The sequence below is a fragment of the Budorcas taxicolor genome, chromosome 14 (genome assembly GCF_023091745.1).
Source record: "Budorcas taxicolor isolate Tak-1 chromosome 14, Takin1.1, whole genome shotgun sequence".
In the NCBI taxonomy this organism is placed as follows: domain Eukaryota; kingdom Metazoa; phylum Chordata; class Mammalia; order Artiodactyla; family Bovidae; genus Budorcas; species Budorcas taxicolor.
The window spans coordinates 35,252,510-35,272,288 of record NC_068923.1 but is presented as its reverse complement, the minus strand read 5'-3'; the positions used below and the strand labels follow the sequence as shown (position 1 = coordinate 35,272,288).

Genomic DNA, 19,779 nt, shown 5'->3' with positions numbered 1-19,779 from the left:
CTTCAATTAAAAATAAATAAATAAAAATTATATAGTCAGTGTCTTCAACTACAGTTTTAAAGAATGAATAAAAGTGTTTGAATATTTAAACAACCCTAAGTACAGTGAGGGTTTGGCCCTTAATCGTAATACAGTGCAGGCCTCGTGTTGTTCTTGGAGTTAGTGTAAGTCAGGCCAGGTCAGTACTTCTCGGTGCCCTGGGGCTGGCATCACCCTCAGACCCTCAGACCCTCTTTCAGATTTGAGCTGTCTCGAGGGATGCTCACAGCAACTGGGAAGCCGTTTGTTAGGATCGTGGATGCTGAGATGTAGATCTTTTATACCCCCGACAAGAGAACGAAATCTGTGTTTCTTAACCACATATGAGCTCTCTCTCAGCATTCAACATGATGTCTTATGTGGGCTGTTTCTTACCTGGATTTTTTTAAAGGGAAATATGTCTTCACACTCCCCATTTTTTCAGTTTTCAGAAGTGCTGACATCTGAAGAGATGTTAAGATTTTGGAAAAAGACAAAAATTGCCCTCTGCCTTTCTAGGTTCTTCTAGCTGGTCTAAGAATTTGACATGAGACAGATTAACAGGAGAAACTCAGATTTAATCACATATACACAGGGACCTGTCCTAGGAGGCTTCCATGGCATCTGAGAGGAGGAAGAGAAGAGGGTGGACATGGGGACTTCAGCAGGCAGGAGGCAGTTCACACGGAGACAGACAAGCAGGTGTTTGGAGAACAGATGTTTGTGGGGACTTACTGGGATGGTGGGACACAGAGAGGACTCTTCTTCAGGCCCCATCCAGCTCCCCACACCCGGCCTGTGCTCTTTGTAGATCTCCCAGGATAGTGCTCTTCTGGGCCAGGCACTTCATCTGAGGTCTGTAGACAGGTAAGGGGCAGGTGAAAGGAAAGACTTCACGAACTGTGTGTTTCTTAAAAATAATTGTCATAAAATAATCCTCATGTTGAAGAGATATTCTGTGGGGTGGCACATTTTGTTTCCCTACAAACTTACGGATGACGTTAAAGAAGGAAGTATTACACATCTCAAATTTTGCTTTTTGGGCTGTAGAAGTTAACGGTTTAATGTCCACTCCCATGGATTGCTGGTACAAATCAGATGCCCTTTGAGTGAGCTGTGAGTTGAAATGGTGTATTAATCTTTATGTGTAGAGAGACTGACTCGGTACTCAGATAACTCATTTAGATAGCTCTGAAGTCCTGTTAGAGATGTGTTTTCATCCCTTGAAGTGAAGTCTGTAGTCACTTTTCCTCTTGCTTGACAGTAATGTAGCCTTAACCCAAAGGCATGGTAGCTCAGCTGGTAAAGAATCCAGCGGCAATGCAGGAGACCCAGGTTTGATTCCTGGGTCAGGAAGATCTACTGGAGAAGGTATAGGCTACCCACCCCAGTATTTTTGGGCTTCCCTTGTGGCTCAGCTGGTAAAGAATCTGCCTATGATGTGGGAGACCTGGGTTCAATCCCTGGTTTGGGAAGATCCTCTCCCTCGTAGCTCAGTTGGTACAGAATCTGCCTGCAGTGCAGGAGACCTGGGTTCGATCTTGGGTCAGGAAGATCCCCTGGAGAAGGAGATGGCAACCCACTCCAGTATTCTTTCCTAGCGAGTCCCATGGACAGAGGAGCCTGGCAGGCAATGGGGTTTGCAAGAGTCCAAGAGTCAGACACAACTTAGCAACTAAACCACCACCACCACTCACTCCTGTATTCTGGCTGGGAGAATTCCAGGGACTGTCTAGTCCGTGGGGTTGCAAAGAGTTGGACATGACTGAGCGACTTTTACTTACTCACTATTATTGTTGTTGTTGTTATTATTATCATCATCTACTATAAAGATGGAACAGTGTCTGCTCTCTGCACCCTCTTTTATTGGAGACCAGGCAGCCTCTCAGTAGAGAGAGGAACGGGCCTGTGCCCTGGCAGTTCACCTGCCCGCTCTGCTCTGAGCAGGTAGTCACAGCTTCCCCGCACCCCCATAGGTGGAGATGAGACACCCGCTCCCAGGTGTTGCAGAGAGGAGACATGCGGGCTCACTCGTGCTCAGGTCTCCATGGTGGCCTCTAACTGACTGTGGGTGGGGCAACCTCTGTGTGTTCCCAGGTGCAGGCCCCTGGTGTCAGGACTGCCGTGTGCCCGGTGGCACACAGGACTTGCAGGTAGCTTGGGTGATGCTCAGGAGTGTTAGAATTGACCACACTGGGTGTCAGGATAGCAGATCACCATGCTTTCCAGGCCTAGCCCAGGGAATCGATTTTTCTCCAGAACTCTGTTGACTGGGTCCCCGATGTGTAGGGTAGGCTCTTGTTACTCCATTCAGTCCTGGACGGTGTTTGTTCGAGGACCTAGTGTGGCTTCAAATCCCTGGCCACTCGAGCCCTGCACAGATGATCCTCTGTGTCCATGGGTCATCTGGGAGGAGTGTTCTCCTGCCGTTGCTGGTTGAATCTGCAGACAAGGATGCTGCGGGTGTGGAGGGCAGACTGTGTACCTGAGGTCTGGGGATTCTGCAGTAAGCATTGTACTCCCCAGTCCCCTTCTACCTAAACCTCACAGACCTATGCAGCCACAAGTGCTCCCTGGTTGGAATCTTCCTCAGGGCTAGCATTGACTGTGACCATAAACTCTTTTATTTTCTAATAAAATTTGTAGGCTTCTCTTTTGACCTTTGCATAAATTAAAACTTAGCTGTTGGTTGAAGAAAAGATCCCTGTTGTCTGTGTTAGGGTGGTTATTCTCATTAATACAGTAATAGATTATGTGCTTCGGATGAAACCTAGAACGAGTCAGTGGTAAGAACTTTCCTACTGGGATAAAAAGATAAACCCATAAGCCACTGTCACACTTGAGGAAGTTCAGTCAGGCTCGCGTGTTTAAACCACAGCCTCCTCCAAGCCCTATGGAGTTCTCGCCCCTCACTTGTGCTAGTTCCCGGAGCTCATGCTCTCCCTGTCTGGGTTCTGTGTTGTTTCACAGGCATCTTCATGCAGGGATGGCTTTGGGCTGAGGCTGTGATGGGAGAGGGTGGACAGTGCAGGGGCCGAGACTCACCCCATCCCTGGGTTCTGTGCCTGTGCAGGATGGCAGGTCACCTTGGCCTGTGGATCCTTTGGGGCCCCCAAAGGCTGCTTAATGGAGGTGCTAAGACCAGGGGAGGTGGAGCGGTGGCTGAGGGCTGGAAACGCTGACCCCTGCACCCACTGAGCCACCTTCACACTCATCCCTCAGCCAGCCCCCCAGTGAACACCAAGAACCTGCTCTCCACCAAGTGATCAGCTGGAGTGTGAATCTGATCTCTAGTCCAAAACTCAAGATTTTTCCCTCGTTACAGGAGGAATCTTGTAAATGTTCTTAAAAAACCTTTTTCTTGTCCTTATTAGTTACTTCAGAAACAATAGGCAAGTCCTTTGTCAGAAGATAGGGAAAGGTTTCTGTCCTGGAATCACAGTGGTACCCATCTGCAGTTCAGAGCTGAGTATACACAGACTGTGAGCTTCCGAGGTGGTGCTAGTGGTGAAGAACTTGCCTGCTAGTGCAGGAGACGTAAGAGATGCGGGTTCAATCCCTGCAGGGGTTGGGAAGATCCCCTGGTGGAGGGCATGGCAGCCCACTCCAGTGTACTTGCCTGGAGAATCCCGTGGACAGAGGAGCCTGGTGGGCTGCAGTCCATGGGGTTGCAGAGTCAGATACAACGGAGCAACTTCGCACAGCACGTACGCTGACTGGGTGCTTGTCCAGTTGATTTTCTGAAGGAGAGAACGTCACCTGAAACATTTGGAGACCGCCTCTCTAAGCCACAGTTTGCTTCCTCTATAAAATGAGATTACTTTTCGGCTCTTGTGATTGTCCTGTGGGTTCAGCAGTACCATCTTGGCGAAGGTTTCAGACTCCACCAGTGTAGACGGAGTGAGCGCTAAGTAACAAGCGGCTCTGATTAACTGTCGGATCCTGGAAGTTACTTCCAGTGGCTGTTTTCACATGTGCCTGTGTCAGTCTCTAGGGATAGACAGCTTGTATTTCCTAATGTCAGGAGGCTTCTCATGTGTCGGTCCTACTTGGATTTGTACATAGGTTGATTTTGAACTTGTTAGGTTGCAAAAGAGCACAGCAGACGAGACTTGACAGGAAGGCAAACGTTGCTTGTGGTCGGATGCAGAATTACTCGTTTACGTGGGTCACACCTTGTCTGTATGTACATGGTAGATGGAGTGTTTAAAATTCGTGCAATACTGGTACTTTTGAATTTAGGCAAGATCAGTTTTCCGGGGCTAGTTTTTAGATGTTAAAGTGAGTAGAGACGACAGTGTATATTGTGCTTCAGTTTTGAAAAGAACTCTTTACTGATTCAGTTCTAACCTCCCTTGCTGTTTCCTTCCTGTGTTTCAGGGAATATCTTGGTAAACAACTCCAGTCTGAACAGCCGCAGACTGCAGCTGCCCGGAGCTGAATGGGCTCAGGGCTTCTCTTGGATCTCCAGCTGCCCTCTCACCTGGGGTAGAAGACCTGGAGTGGGTCTCAGTAACTGTGGTCAAGCTCAAACCATTCCTCATTTTATGTGTCATTTCTTCTTTGTGTAGCCTTTCCCAATGCTGATTTCCCGTTAATTTGTCTTAAAGTAGGTGCTTTCTGTATCTGAGGAAAATATTACTGTTACATATACTCCTCATAATTTCTGTATTTATTGTTCTCTGGAATGAATATAGGGTTATTAAAACATTCTCACTCCAAATACATTTTTTCTCTTTCCTTGTTCCTAACTTGAACTATTATAACAAAAGTACCTTTCGTCCCAACCGAATTGGGAGAATTGTGTTTGCAGAGTAGTGAATGGTAAATAAATGTTTTGAATTCATATGGAGTTTTGTCTTCCATCCATCCGCCCGCCCATCCACACATGCACATTGCAGCAATCTTCTGCTAATATTGAGAAAACCTTAAAATGTTAAACGAACTCTTACCATGGCGCTGTCATCTAAAAGACTTGTTTATGAAGCAGTGAGGAATTTTAGCTGTAGGTTATTTTCACTGATTTCTTATTTACTCTTGGATTTTAGTACTTCAAGTCTATTTTCTCTGAATACTTTCTGGTTTAAATATTGCCAATAGGTATTTTATTTCTACCTCCCACCTTTTGTTCTGGAACTCCCAGCCTTCACAGGGGCATCCATGGCCTGGAGGTTTACCTCCCCCAGATCTGAGCCTTTTGTTTTTAACCTCATTGCCTGGTCTGAGTCTCATTTTTGTTTCATTTTCACTTTCATTCTGAGCAGTTCTCTGATTGTAAAGATGGTAAGGCTAATAGTTTATATGGTAAGTTTTCTTCTATAGAAAGACACTCCTAGCACCATCTCCTGTTTAAGGATAAAAGATTGAAAAGGTTGACCTGACCACCTTCATCCAATTCCCAGTTCTCCCACCCCATGCCTCTGGCAACCACAAATCTGATCGCTTTTTGAATTAATGTTTTCATTTCCTTTGGATAAATACCCAGAAGTGAAATTGCTGGGTTGTATGGTAGCTCTATTTTTAACTTTTTGAGGAACCTCCATACTGTTTTTCCCCAGTAGTTGTGCCAGTTCACATTCCCACCAACAGTGCACAAGGGATCCCTTTTTGCCACATCCTTGCCAACACTTGTTACCTCCTCTTGCTCTCACAGCTGTGAGGTGACGTCTCATTGTGGCTTTGAGTTGCAGTTATCCTGTGATTATTGTTCAGCATCTCTCCATGTGCCTGTTTGCCATCTGTATGTCTTTGGAAAAATACCTCTTCAAGTCCTCTGCCCATTTAAAAATTATTTTTAACTACTTTTATTGTTTTAAAATTCTTTTTTGTGGTGGGAAACTTCTTTTTTGTGTCTTGTCGACCTTCATATTTTAGAAGATATGTGAAAAGGGCCTTCCCATTGGCAGGTGAAGCTTATTCCCACACATTGTACCTGGACAGTCACAAGTACCTGTTTTATTATAAAAGACCTGGTTAGAATGTTTCTGGCTTTGAGAGAGTACCAGTTTCTAGTGATTTTCAACATTTGGGCCAAGGTCTACGTTTGGAATAACACAGAACAAGTCTTATCCTTAAGATTCTACTTTTTAGAAGCACGTTCATTCTAGAATAGTGCTGCTTTATCTTCATCGTGTTTCTATTTGAACGCTGGACGCCTCAGACCACGTTTTGACAGAGCAAGGTGAAACAGACGTGCGTCATGTGATGTGTCAATGGTGAGATGAAGACCTTCCTTCCTGGGTAGCCTGACATCAGGAGAAACTTGAAAAAGTGAGAGTTTTTGCTCTGAAGAGAGCAGCAATGCCTGTAATCCCCCCAGGGCAGGGATCCTGAGTGGGGCTTGCAGACACACTGCCTTGCTCGCGCCCTGCCTCCTATTGCTCCCACACAGCTGATGGCTCAGCATGGGAGCCTGACCCACAGGCAGCAAGTCTGGAGATGACAGCCACAGGGGGGTGGGCCCAGGAGGAGACACGCTCACCAGGATGTCTTGTTTGGGATGTTGACATGAGGCATGGATGAAAGTAACTGGCAGTGAGATGACACACGTGGAAGAGATACCTAGAGATGAAAGGCTGTAAAACCCTGAGTAAAAATCCCTGAGGCAGAGAGGAGAGTGGCAGGTGAGCTGCGTGACAGCCAGGTGAGAAGGACAGGGTCATTGGTGCCCAGTCACCAGACTTGTGGGAGGCAGAGGACAAGAGCCGCTGCCCAAGACCAGTGGGTGGGCCATCACTGAATACAGGGTCCACATGTGAAAAACACTTCTGTGGGCTAGCAGCCAACAACTGGAAATTTAAAATAGTGTAAAAAGACTTCAAAAATTTAACAAGAGTATAAGATCTGTGCACTGAAAACTAAGGTTCCTGAGGCAAATGAAAAAAGATGACACACAGGAGGAGATATGTTCTGACCATGGATTGGGAGATGCACGTGGTTAGGGTGTCAGTTCTGGGTTGGTCCGTAGGTTCCATGTAGTCCCAACAGCAGTACCATCTGGCTTCGATGTAGAAATGAACAAGCTGATTTGAAAGTTTGCATGGAGATGCAAACGACCTGGAAGAGCTGAAACAGTTTTGAAAGATTTAAAGTTGGAGGCATTAACAGTACTTGGCTTTAAATAGAGCCAGGGTGGAACTGGCATAAACATCAGTTTATAAACCAGGGACAGGATAGAGTCCAGGAACAGAGCTTGATGGAATCAGTGTAAATGAGCGAGGACTAATTTGGGAGATTAAAAACAAGATAGGATGAAAATACTGCACGTGATAGAATGTGAGCTGTGAAGACCATGATCAGACTTTGTGTGGAGGGCCTGCCCCAAGTCCTGTGAATGCTTTTCCTTGTCTGAATCTTGCAACAGCCCTCTTGTGAGGCTATGGCTGTTACCCCTGTTTTAAAAAGGTGGAGGGCCCTAGTTGAGGTCAAGTGACTTAGCCAACTTAATGGGGTTTGTCCTCAGCTTTAACACCCGGTTGACACAAGGAAAATCAGGGGTAGCTGCCTATCAGAGATATTCTAAAGTCAAAACAAGCACCCAATTTACTACCTAAGCAACTAGATGACCGAGCAGTAGAACTCTATTGAAAATGAGTGGAGGGACTTCCCTGGATCTTGGATGTGGTACCTGAGAGGGGCTCCCATAGGCCCATCTGCCTGGACAGGCCCAGCTTCAGGCTAAGCCGTGTGAGGTAAACCCTCCTATCGTATCTGTAACATTCCAAGCATGTTAAAATTCAGGTGGCATCCCTAGTGAAAACTAACCCAGGCACTGAACTGTAAAAGACATGTTGTGCATAACCAAGCTTCAAAGGGATGCTTAATAAGCATATGATTAATGTCTGGTGCAGATTTACTCAAATTATGTTTTATTTTGAGGTGAAAACATGACACTGAGATGGAAATAAATGATTAGCCACAGAGTTTCTGTATCACCACCGTATAATCAGACCATCCATCAGTATTTATTTGAAAAAATCTAAGCAAATTTTTTGATGTATGGTACATTAATTCAATTCAAATCAACCAAGTTGTTAAAAACTACTGTGACCTGACCTAAGTAGTTATTGTGCCCAGGAGTTGTGTCGTTTTAGGTTTGTGTGTGTCCATGTGTGTTTGTTTCCACGTGTGTGTGTGTTCAGGTGTATATGTGTATATAAAAGTGTGTAAGAGATGCTACTTCTGTCTTTGAAGAATTTATAATATAGGAAGAGAGAGGAATCATAGTTTTAATATAGGGCAAATATGCTTAATTCTAAAAGAAAAATTAAAAATGTCTCATGTGGTTGCCAGGAATGACGTACTGCTTTGGTTTAGAGAAACGGGAAAAAATTACAGATGAGATGAAACTTGAGGTCTGTGTCACTTTTCCCAGGGGCGTTTCCTAAGGCCTCAGTCACTTGGCTTCCTCTGAGCTCCGCCAGCAGGACTGCCCTCCTCACCTGACCGCTGACATCCTGTGGCCAGATGGGGTAGGTCCGAGTCAGTCCCCACCTGACAGACTTCACAGCGCTGGCTGTTCTTCAGCAGCCCTGCTGTCTCTGAGGGTGATCTGTTTGCAGCTTTGACTGATCCTGGTGGGATGAGACATGACGCACCTACTCAGCAGAGAGGGAGCTCAGGTCATCACCAGGCACAGCCACTCTTGGGACCATCTTGCAAAGATGCACTTACTAAAATTGGCACCTGGAAAGCTTGAGCATTCCAGAGAAGAGACCAAACTGTCTGGGTGTGGACACCACGGGAGCCCACAGAGAGGACCACGCTGAACTGACAGCCAGTGAGAGGTCATCACCTGTCCATGGGGAAGGAAACAGACGACGGTTTCATCATCCATCGGCATCTCTTTTGACAGCATCCTCCCCACAGGCTGTTCCTTGAGGTCATGACTGCTCCTCGCTGGCTCTTTTTTCCACTTCACAAAACAAGAACAATCTGAAGTATTGGTCTTGGTGAACCTTTTTATCCAAGTCCCATAAACCCATGTGGGGTTTTCTCCACCTTAAATATGGTAGATTGCTGTTGAGTGAAGATAACCTTAGAAATCGTATTTTGGTCAATCCTGCGATGTTACAAATGCAGAGTGGGGCTGGGTGAGAATGCCACTTTCTATTTGGTGCCTTCATTTCCATGCCCTGATCCCTGGGAGCAGTGCATCCACCTTCAGGGCAAACCCTCTGAACATGGAGTCTCATGAAGGCCTGAGGTCATGGCATTTTATCCAGATACAAGCTCACACTTCCCATCTTGGGGCAAGAAGGGGCTGTGAGAAACTTGGTTGTCTTTCCCACTGCTCAGGACTGTGGATTTGGGAACAGGGACCCTTTCTGGACTCAGCAGAATCTTCATTCCCTCCTGCATTCTTCTTCCCCAACATGTATAGAGTCTTTATTAAGTCTTTTCTCTTCATGTCATACATAAATCTGTTGTTTACCTGCCACATCTATTTAAGGCAAATCACCCCATTTGGTAAAGACAAAGAATTTGTGGCTCTAAATCAAAGCTTCTCACTGTTCTGTGGTTTCAGAGACCCTGTAAGAAATCATGAATTTTATGAAAATGCACACACTCATGATAGGATGTATTTAAATATTTTTTTTAAATTTTTTATTTGAAGGACAATTGCTTTACAGGATTTTGTTGGTTTCTGCAAAACATCAACAATGGGGTGTTTCGTGAACTTTTTGAAGCTGAGGTTTTCATGTCCTTGATGCTAACTTCTGGCCTTGCAAAAGCAGAAATTCCGTTCCCCGAATTTCCAGCACACAAAAGACTCTCAAGTCAAATGTACTAAAAACAGTACTCGAGAATCCGAGAGCCAAGAACCGAGGGTGTTAAGAAAGCCTTCCAGCTGCCTTCACTGCAACCTTGAAGAATCCCCCAGACAGTGGGCAGTTGGGGTCCGGGTCATCGGCCGCTGCAGGTGAGGACCCAGGTGTGTGAGCTCCTTCCTCTGTCACATGAGCCTCCCAGAGGGAGCAACCTGGTCTCCCATCAGGCAGCAGGGTGCATTGTCACCAGCTAGGTCACCTGGACTGGGTATGAGCCCAAAGCCAGCCCATAGGCTTTCTCTTATGAGAGAAACACAACTAGAAACTAACTAGCCAACCAAATATCTGAGTAGCCAACTAACCAAATGATTAACTAACCAACTAGCCAACCAAATGATTAACTAACCAACTAGCCAACCAACCAACCAACCAACTAATTAACTAGCCAGTGAACCAACTAATTAACTAGATAACTAGCCAATCAACCAACAACTAATTAGCTAGCCAACTAATTAGATAACTAGCCAACCAAGCAACCAACTAACTAGCCAACTAATTAACTAGATAATGAGCCAATTAACTCCATCCTCTCTTCCCTCCCTCCTTCCTCTTAAGTTTTTCTTTCCCTCTGTTCTTCTCTTGCTCTCTCTCCTGGTTTTCATGTTTTCTTTCCCTCTTTTTTTGTTCCTGCTTTTGTTCCTCCACAAGCTGAGTGTGGCTCTGGCCCAGAGTTTTCCCAACGTTGGGGTCAGGATGTCTGGGAGGAGGCAGTGTTGCTGAGACAGGGTGGGGGTTAAGGGCCTTTGCTATAAGTCACCAGCTCTGAGGGCTGCAAGGGGAGGCTGTCTGGATGGAGACGGATGATGAGCTGGGACTGGGGTTGCCCCTGGGCAGGCCGGGCCATCCCGCAGTCAGGGCCGAGACCTGGCTGATTCCTGGGGTCTGATGACATCACGCCCCTGGTAGACTCCCTCAACAGGCAGCCTAGTCTCAGCTGAGTTATGCCAGCTCTCCGAGGGTCTGTGGTGCTGGAAGTGGGGGAGGGAGGTTCAGGCTGCATGGTGAGCGCTTTCAGCCCCCCAGAACCACCCTTATCCTTGCCTCAGGACATGTCATCCTTTATTCCAGGAAAAGACAGAGAATTGATGGTGCGTCAGGAAAGAAGCTGGAGCAGGTATGGAAAAGTAGCTAAATAGATTTTACAACATTTGAGCACAGTATCAGCAGGGACCTGGAAGGGGCGGTCAGGGTGGACCGCCCGCTCAGGGTACTGTCGGCACAGAGTGACCAGCAGTACCGGGGAGAGACGGTGCCACCAAGGTCCAGCTGGGCTAGAAAACGTCCTGAGCGCAGGCTGAAGGTCACGCCCTAGACGTCTCAGGAATGGAAGGCTGAGGAAGGAAGAGAAGGCAGGAGAAGAGTGATTGGATGTTCACTAAGGGGATGGAGGGGTAGTTAGTGATCTTTTAAATTCATTCATTAATTATTTTTTTCGGTGTGTCACAAAGCTTACAGGGTCTTAGCTCCCTGACCTGGGACAGAGTCCTGGCCCCAGCAGCTCCAAGCTCTAACCACTGGACTACCGGGGAATTCCCTCAGTGACCCTTCTTAGAAGGCAACACAGCAACAGGTTTCAAGATCTTTGAAAATGCTAGCACCGTTGGATTCTGTCACTCCGGTTATAGGAGTCTAAGGAAATCATAACCGACGCTCCCTGAAATTCATCACAGCTATTCATGGAATAGCTATTCTAATGGTTTAAAAAATCCAAACCATTAACAGGAAAGTTAATGTTAATGCATCAGTCAAGAAACATCTGTATGTGAGGACATTACATGGCTGCTGCTGCTGCTGCTGCTAAGTCGCTTCAGTTGTGTCTGACTCTGTGCAACTCCATAGACAGCAGCCCACCAGGCTCCCCCGTCCCTGGGATTCTCCAGGCAAGAACACTGGAGTGGGTTGCCATTTCCTTCTCCAATGCATGAAAGTGAAAAGCGAAAGTGAAGTCACTCAGTCGTGCCCGACTCTTAGCGACCCCATGGACTGCAGCCCACCAGGCTCCTCCGTCCATGGGATTTTCCAGGCAAGAGTCCTGGAGTGGGGTGCCATTGCCTTCTCCAGAGGACATTACACAGCCACTGGTAATTTGTTGAAGAATTCTCAGTGATACAAGGCAACCTTTTGTATTTCAAGTAAAAAAAAAAAAAAAGAACGAAAATATACAGATAATTTCAATTATGTGAGTTGATATATGCCTATATATATAGATTTATTTTTTAAAAAGCCCAGATTTTGTGTTGTATTTATAATTTGGATCTGCTGTGATCACAGTTTATTTTTGTATGTACAATTTATGTGATGAAGAAAGAAACCTTAAGAATGATTTTTCATAACTCTAAGAAAATTTATACACCTTTTTCTGTTATCTGGGTCAATTAAAACAAAGCCAGTTTTGTCAAAGTTGAATTAACTACCACGTTTGGTAAGTAACATAAGCCTTGATAACATCCATACCATAAATAAAATTCCTCACAAGTAGAACAGTATTAGAGTCTCAAGATCGAAAGTTTTACAACAGTTAACAATTTTGATTAGACTATAAGCTCACAGGAGTGTCTATTGTGTATTACTCCATTTCTTGGTGAAAAATACAAAGTAAACCTGACTGCAGAGAATCTTCACCTGTCTTGGGGCATCACCAGCTGATCTGCTGCTCTGTTCCCTGGGTTCTCTCAGCTCCGCCAGAGAACACCCAAGATTATAAAGCATCCATTTAATTGTTTCTGGAACTTGTGGCCTTCGGTTTGTTAAAAGCCAGCTGAGGTGCAGAGAAGAGTTTAAGAGTTTATTTGAGCAACAGTTGATGGGAACCAGGCAGCACAGTGAAGGAGGAGGTGCTGGAGGTCAAGGGAGGCTGGAGCCTGGAGAGATGCTCCTCGGGGAGGAGGAGACGGAGGGAGAAAGGAGGCTGTTCATTGGTGGAGCTCAGCATGGCTGGCCAGTTGTGATGGTACCTAGGTGCAATTTCCTAGTGGGAGGCAGTCACAGTTTGAGGTTTTGTTTTGGTTTGTTTTCCTGTGCTATGAAGCCATCAGAGCCTTGTCAGTTTGATGGCCTCCTTACTGAGTTAACTTACAGGTTTTAATGATGGTTAATAATGATAACGATGATTTAATGATGATAACTAAAGCTGAATAAGAGCATTTGAGCACATATTTTCCTCTGTATACATGTCTGCATCCCTCTCAGTTGACCTACACAGCACAGCCTACATCCCAGGCTTCTCTAGACTCCCATCCCTGCCATCCCTGTCGCAGTGGGGCCCGATGCTGGGAGAGGGTTCTCCCCACCCCACTCCTTGGGGATCAGTCCCACCTGCCCCCCAGAGCTTCCTCCAGGTGCCTCTGGTTTGTCTCTGGTGACACCCCTGGTTCCTCCCGCTCTGCTCATAGGCTCCTCAGAGCCTGGGGCCTTCCTCAAGAAGCTTCCTGAGCCCAGTCTCCCCCGCCGATCCCCAAGGTTGCAAGCACCCTGAAAGCACAGTGTGTTGGTATCCCTCCCCTGCACCCAGCCCCTCACTCAGGGCGGTAAACAGTAGGTGCTCAATTTGGATGTGAACTATTCACAGAAGAAGTGAGTGAAAGTGAAAGTGAATGTTGCTCAGTCATGTCCAACTCTTTGTAACTCCATGGACTATACAGTCCATGGAATTTTCCAGGCCAGAATGCTGGAGTGGGCAGCCTTTCCCTTCTCCATGGGATCTTCCCAATCCAGGGATTGAACCCAGGTCTCCCACATTGCAGGCAGATTCTTTACCAGCTGAGCCACAAGGGAAGAGGTGAGGGATGCTCACTAAAAGCCTATGGAAGAGTAGGTGGTTACAGTTCAAGGGCCCTTACTCTGTTTTGCTCTCTTCCTTTCTCAGGCAGGAGGGCTGTGGGGACCAGTGTTTGGCTGGTGGGATGTCTCCTATGAAAGATGGTAATTACCATCCAGATATCCGGGAGTGCAAAGTCAAGTGGGCCTTAGGAAGCATCACTATAAACAAGGCAGTGGAGGTGATGGAATTCCAGCTAAGCTATTTCAAATCTTAAATTCCAATCCCAAAGAAAGGCAATGCCAAAGAATGTTCAAACTACCACACAATTGCACTCATCTCCATACTAGCAAATAAATGCTCCAAATTCTCCAAGCTAGGCTTCAACAGTATGTGAACCCAGAACTTCCAGATGTTCAAGCTGGATTTAGAAAAGGCAGAGGAACCAGAGATCAAATTGCCAATATCCATTGGATCATAGAAGAAGCAAGATAATTTCAGAAAAACCTCTACTTTCTTCATTGACTGTGCCAAAGCCTTTGACTGTGTGAATCACAACAAACTGGGAAATTCTTCAAGAAATGAGAATACCAGACCTCCTGACCTACCTCCTGAGAAATTTGTATGCAGGTCAAGAAGCAACAGTTAGAACTGTACATGGAACAACAGACTGGTTCCAAATTGGGAAAGGAGTATACTGCATATTGTTACCCTGCTTATTTACTTATATGCAGACTACATCATGCAAAATGCCAGACTGGATGAAGCACAAGCTGGAATGAAGACTGCAGGGAGAAATATCAATAACCTCAGATATGCAGATGATACCACCCTTATGGCAAAAAGCGAAGAAGAACTAAAGAGTCTCTTGATGAAAGTGAAAGAGGAGAGTGAAAAAGTTGGCTTAAAACTCAGCATTCAGAAAACTAAGATCATGGCATCTGGTCCCATCACTTCATGGGAAATAGATGGAGAAATAGTGGAAACAGTGACAGACTTTATTTTTCTGGGTTCCAAAATCACTGCAGATGGTGACTACAGCCATGAAATTAAAAGACGTTTACTCCTTGGAAGAAAAGTTATGACCAACCTAGACAGCATATTAAAAGGCAGAGACATTGCTTTGCCAACAAAGGTCCATCTAGTCAAGACTATGGTTTTTCCAGTGGTCACATATGGATGTGAGAGTTGGACTATAAAGAGAGAGTTGGACTAGAGTTGGACTATAGTTGGTCTAAAAAGACGGACTACAAAGCGCCGAAGAATTGATGCTTTTGAACTGTGGTGTTGGAGAAGACTCTTGAGAGTCCCTTGGACTGCAAGGAGACCCAACCAGTCCATCCTAAAGGAAATCAGTCCTGAATATTCATTGGAAGGACTGATGCTGAAGGTGAAGCTCCAATACTTTGGCCACCTGATGCAAATAACTGACTCACTGGAAAAGACCCTGATGCTGGGAAAGATTGAAGGCAGGAGAAGGAGATGACAGAGAATGAGATGGTTGGATGGCATCACCGACTTGATGGACATGAGTGTGACCAAGCTCTGAGAGTTGGTGATAGACAGGGAAGCCTGGCGTGCTGGCAGTCCACAGGGCCGCAAAGAGTCGAAAAAGACTGAGCAATTGAACTAAACTGAGTTAGCATTGCATTTCCTGGGGCTAAACAACGGGATGTGCAGCTTTCCATCCATAGAATGGTGTCAATTGTGCTATTTGATGGCATTGTTATGAAGATGAAATGAGGTCAGGAATTTGCAAGAATGGCTTCTTTAAGGTCCTGACACAGAGTCAGTACTTAGTGACTTCCCCCAGTAACTAGGAGGAAGTCTGTGGGATGGACTGCTTATCAGAGAGAGGCTCACCAGGTTGGAGAGCCCTCTGCAACACTCGTGCACATTCAATTTAGAATCAAATTTGGGATCCATTGTTCAGAGCACTCATGGGTCTGTAACTGTTCTCTGTACTTGCTTGCGACCTGAATTCCCAAGCCGCCTGATTGTTTTCCTAGCTACCTGCCAACATCCGCTTTTTCAATACCACTCAGCCATTACCTTGGTGATGCTAATTTTGGTGAATAAAACACAGATAGATTCTTTTTAAAATTTCCATGAATGCAAATGGATTTCTGGACTTGAATATCATGACCTTGTTTTGGTCACTGATTCACGGTGGGTGTCGTGAGATGTCATTTCAATAGAGGGTTTGTTTTTGCGAGAACCTTGACCTCCCAATGAAGTTTCTGCTCCTCCTTTCAGGGAGGCAGACAATAGCAGTGATGCCCTGTACCGTAGCTTGCTGGCTTTTACGTGCTCATCTGGGCACACGGCAAGCCGAGTGGAGAGCAGCACTTTCTTATACTTCTCAAAGGTGCAGGGAGGATCAAGATCACCAGAACCGTCAAGTCAGTCCTCACAACAGAGGAAGAGACACTGTGAGCGGTGCAGAGGGAAAATGGGGCGAACAGACAAAAACACGTATGTGCTGGGGCTGCGCCATGGCCCTGCCCTTCAGGTCTTTACGTGAGACACACAAGGATGAGGATCGCAGCACTGGAGGAAAGGGTGGTCCTCACCTGAGACACAGGAGGACAGACAGCGCTGGAGGGAAGGGCCTCGGGTTCTGGCTCAAGAGTCTCTGATGTTGCCCAGAGAACAGTTTTCCCACTCTCCTCCTCAGTAGCTCTGTGACCTTGAGCAAGTGACAACATCTCTGTGTCACTCCTTCTGTAAAATGGTGATAGGAAGGGTACTCGACTCATAGGACTATGATTAGCAACACATGTGATAACATTCATGTGACCTTAGGTAGCGCTTGTGTTGAATAAATCCCACCCATTAGTGCCTGATGACCCTGCCAGTTTTCAGATGAGCTGTACGTAAAGAAGGCTGAGTGCCGGAGAACTGATGCTTTTGAACTGTGGTGTTGGATGTTGTGGTCCGGGCGCGGGTTGGAAAAGAATTTTCAGACATGAGACAGAATGAGAGGGAAATAAAGTTCATTAGAACAGGAGATGCTGTTAGAACAGTGGGCCAGCTCAGGGGAAAACTGACGTTGGACGGGGTCCTTAGTCCCCTTTTATAGCCAGGGTACAAGGAGAGGGATAGGGGTCTTGCAGGTCATTTGCTATTTGGATGAGGCATGTATACTGGGTTGGGGGAAGAGTAAGGCAAATACCTTCTCCCTGTGGGGTAGGAGGGGAGACAGGTTATACTGGTCAGGAGGACCTTAATTCATTAATAGTTATAGAATTGGGGATGGGAGGGAAGGTCAATAAGGGTCTGGTTTTTCCATTCCTGTATTACAAGACCCTCCTTGGTTTCATCTTCTCTTTCATCTTCCTTGGGTCACCACATGGAGAAGACTCTTGAGAGTCCCTTGGACTGCAAGGAGATCAAACCAGTCAATCCTAAAGGAAATCAACCCTGAATATACATTGGAAAGACCGATACTGAAGCTGAAACTCCAATACTTTGGCCACTTGATGCGAAGAACTGACTCACTGGAAAAGACCCTGATGCTGGGAAAGATTGAAGGCAGGAGGAGAAGGGGACAACAGGGGATGAGATTATTGGATGGCATGACCGACTCGATGGCCATGAGTTTGAGCAAGCTCCTGGAGATACTGAAGGACAAGGAAGCCCGGTATGCTGTAATCCATGGGGTCACAAATAGTCCAACACAACTTAGCGATTGAACAACAACAAACACACAATATCCTTGATAATCTGACACTTGCTGCTCGAATTACCTGTGAGCAGTCCTGGTTGAAAATCTGAAGACTTGAACCAGTAGATAAGAAAGACTTTGTACCTTTTTCATTCAGTCCCAGAATGCAGGGCTGAATTCCCATCGCCAAGTATGCGGTCCATTGCTTTTTTGTTTTGTAAAGTAAGAAAATAGTATTTATTTATTTATTTATTCGCTCCCAAATAAATATTAAATGCCTGTCATCTGAGGGATGGTAGGATCTGGAATCTAAAATTAAATGACCTTGTCTGTGCCCCCAAGAGGTTCGAAGATGGTTGATCTTGCCTGGTGGCCCACCTTGCAATACTAGGTTCGGACTCCACCTTAAATATTAAGGACACTGGTTCCATCCCTGATCAGGGGACTATGATCCCACATGCCGTGGAGCAACTAAGTCCATACACCGCAACTAGAGACCCGGAGTGCTGAAGCTAAGTCCCGATGCAGTCAAATAAGTAAACGCATATCTCTTAAAACAGAGTTTTAAAGATAGTCAACAAATAAGCGACTAAAATGCACTGTGGACAAAGTTAGTCCAAGGCACTGCAATCCTGGTGGGAGAGTGTAGGCCAGGAATCAGGAAACACACCAGGATCTTGAATTCTGTGTTCAGCATCCCCTGCTTTCCTTCATGGTTTAGTGCAGGTGAGTCCTTAATCAGTACACTCAGTTTTGCGTGCTTTTTACATTGTTATATGAACATGCTCACGTGGTAAGAATTCTGCAACATAGTTTTCAAATATCAGTATTTTCCAAAGATTCATCCTCATTGATGAATATAACTGCTGCGTTCCTTATTTTTTTAGCCTCTACCATATAAGGCTGCCCTGGATGGAGAACCACAGTTTACTGACCTTTTCTCATTGGCCATTGGGTTTGGCTACATTTTCTGGCTCCTAAGGCCAGTATGGCCATGGCTTGCTTCCAGAACTCTGGTGCTCTGGGCAGTAGTTTCTCCAAGGTGGAAGTTCTCAAACTTTTTGTTCTAGAAACTATTGATAAAAGGGCCTTTGTTTGGATGGATTATATTTATTAATGTTTACCATATCAAAAATTAACAGTGAATGGTTTAAAATGTTAATTCATTTAAAAATAACTGTAGTCTACCTGTTAACATGGATACATGGATAACATGGTAACATGGATAGCATTTTAATGAAAATGATTATATTTTCCAAAGGAAAAAAGAAGTATCTATAAAAATCCCCAAAGTACAGGGTTGGAGAGCATCTGGCTGGTGAAGACACTTATATGCCAGAGGGTAGCCCACCTCAACTCCATGGGGACAGGAATCCTGTGTCCAGAATCTTCTGACCTATGTGTATCATAGGTGGGTCATCCTTCATCATACAAAAGTGAAGTGAAGTGTTAGTCACTCAGTCATGTCCAACTCTTTGTGACCCTATGGACTGCAGCCTACCAGGTTCCGCTGTCCGTGGAATTCTCCAGGCAAGAATACTGGAGTGGTAGCCATTCCTTCTCCAGGGGATCTTTTCGACCCCAGGTCTCCTGCACTGCAGGCAGATTCTTTACTGTCTGAGCCACCAGGAATCACTTTTAGTTTATTATATAATGTACTGGTAAATATAAGCAAGCCTTTCTCTGAGTTTTATGAGCTGCTCTAGCAAATGATTGAGCCTGAAAGAGAGAGTAATGGGGACCCTGGCTTACAGGTGAGTTGGACAGAAGTGTGGGTGACCTGGGCACCCTGCTACTTGACACTGGCATTGAATTGGGTGGGCACTCATGGGACTGAGCCCTCGGCCAGTGGGTTCTGACACTGGCTCCAGGCAGGCCGTGGGGAAGAACCCCACCCATTTAATGTCAGAAGCGTTGAGTCAGCACAAAAGCTGTGTTTCTTTTCACAGAGCCTGCTGGGAAAGTGAACCAATACTGGGTACCATCCGGTGTGGTGCAATGTGCAATCTGCTCCGTAGGGGCTGGCTTAGAAAAAAGAGACAAGAAGAGGACAAGAGGCTGCGAAGTTTGTTTTTATATAAAAAGCTGTCACCAATTCTTCTTCTTCTTTTTTTCATGGTTCAATCTCTCTTTTTTAGAATAATGTTATTTAGCTTTTTATTTTATATTGGAGTACAGGGTAAAGAATCTACCTTCTAATGCAGAATATGCAGGTTCTATCCTTGGGTGGGGAAGATCCCCTGGAGAAGGGAATGACAACACACTCCAATATTCTTTTGAGAAATCCCATGGATGGAGGAGTCTGGTGGGCTACCGTCTATGGGGTGGCAATGAGTTGGAAACTTCTTAGCAACTAAACAACAACAGTCGATTAACAATGTAGTATTAATTTCAGGCGCACAACAAAATAATTTAATTATACACATATATGGATATCCTTTTTCAAATTCTTTTCCCAGTTAGGTTGTTACAGAATATTGAGTAGAGTTCTCTGTACTACACAGTAG

General features: G+C 45.6%; 1 protein-coding gene across 2 annotated transcripts in view; it reads left to right on the top strand.

Moving 5' to 3' along the window:
- The window catches only part of ATP6V1H (ATPase H+ transporting V1 subunit H), a 46,410-nt gene extending 41,557 nt beyond the window's left edge, over positions 1–4,853 (top strand). For both annotated transcript variants that reach the window (XM_052651562.1, XM_052651561.1), the window contains one exon: positions 4,399–4,853. In XM_052651562.1, coding sequence (XP_052507522.1) covers positions 4,399–4,459 — 61 coding nt within the window. In that variant the 3' untranslated portion in view covers positions 4,460–4,853. The remainder of the gene's footprint in view (positions 1–4,398) is intronic.
- The last annotated feature ends 14,926 nt before the right edge of the window (positions 4,854–19,779 follow it).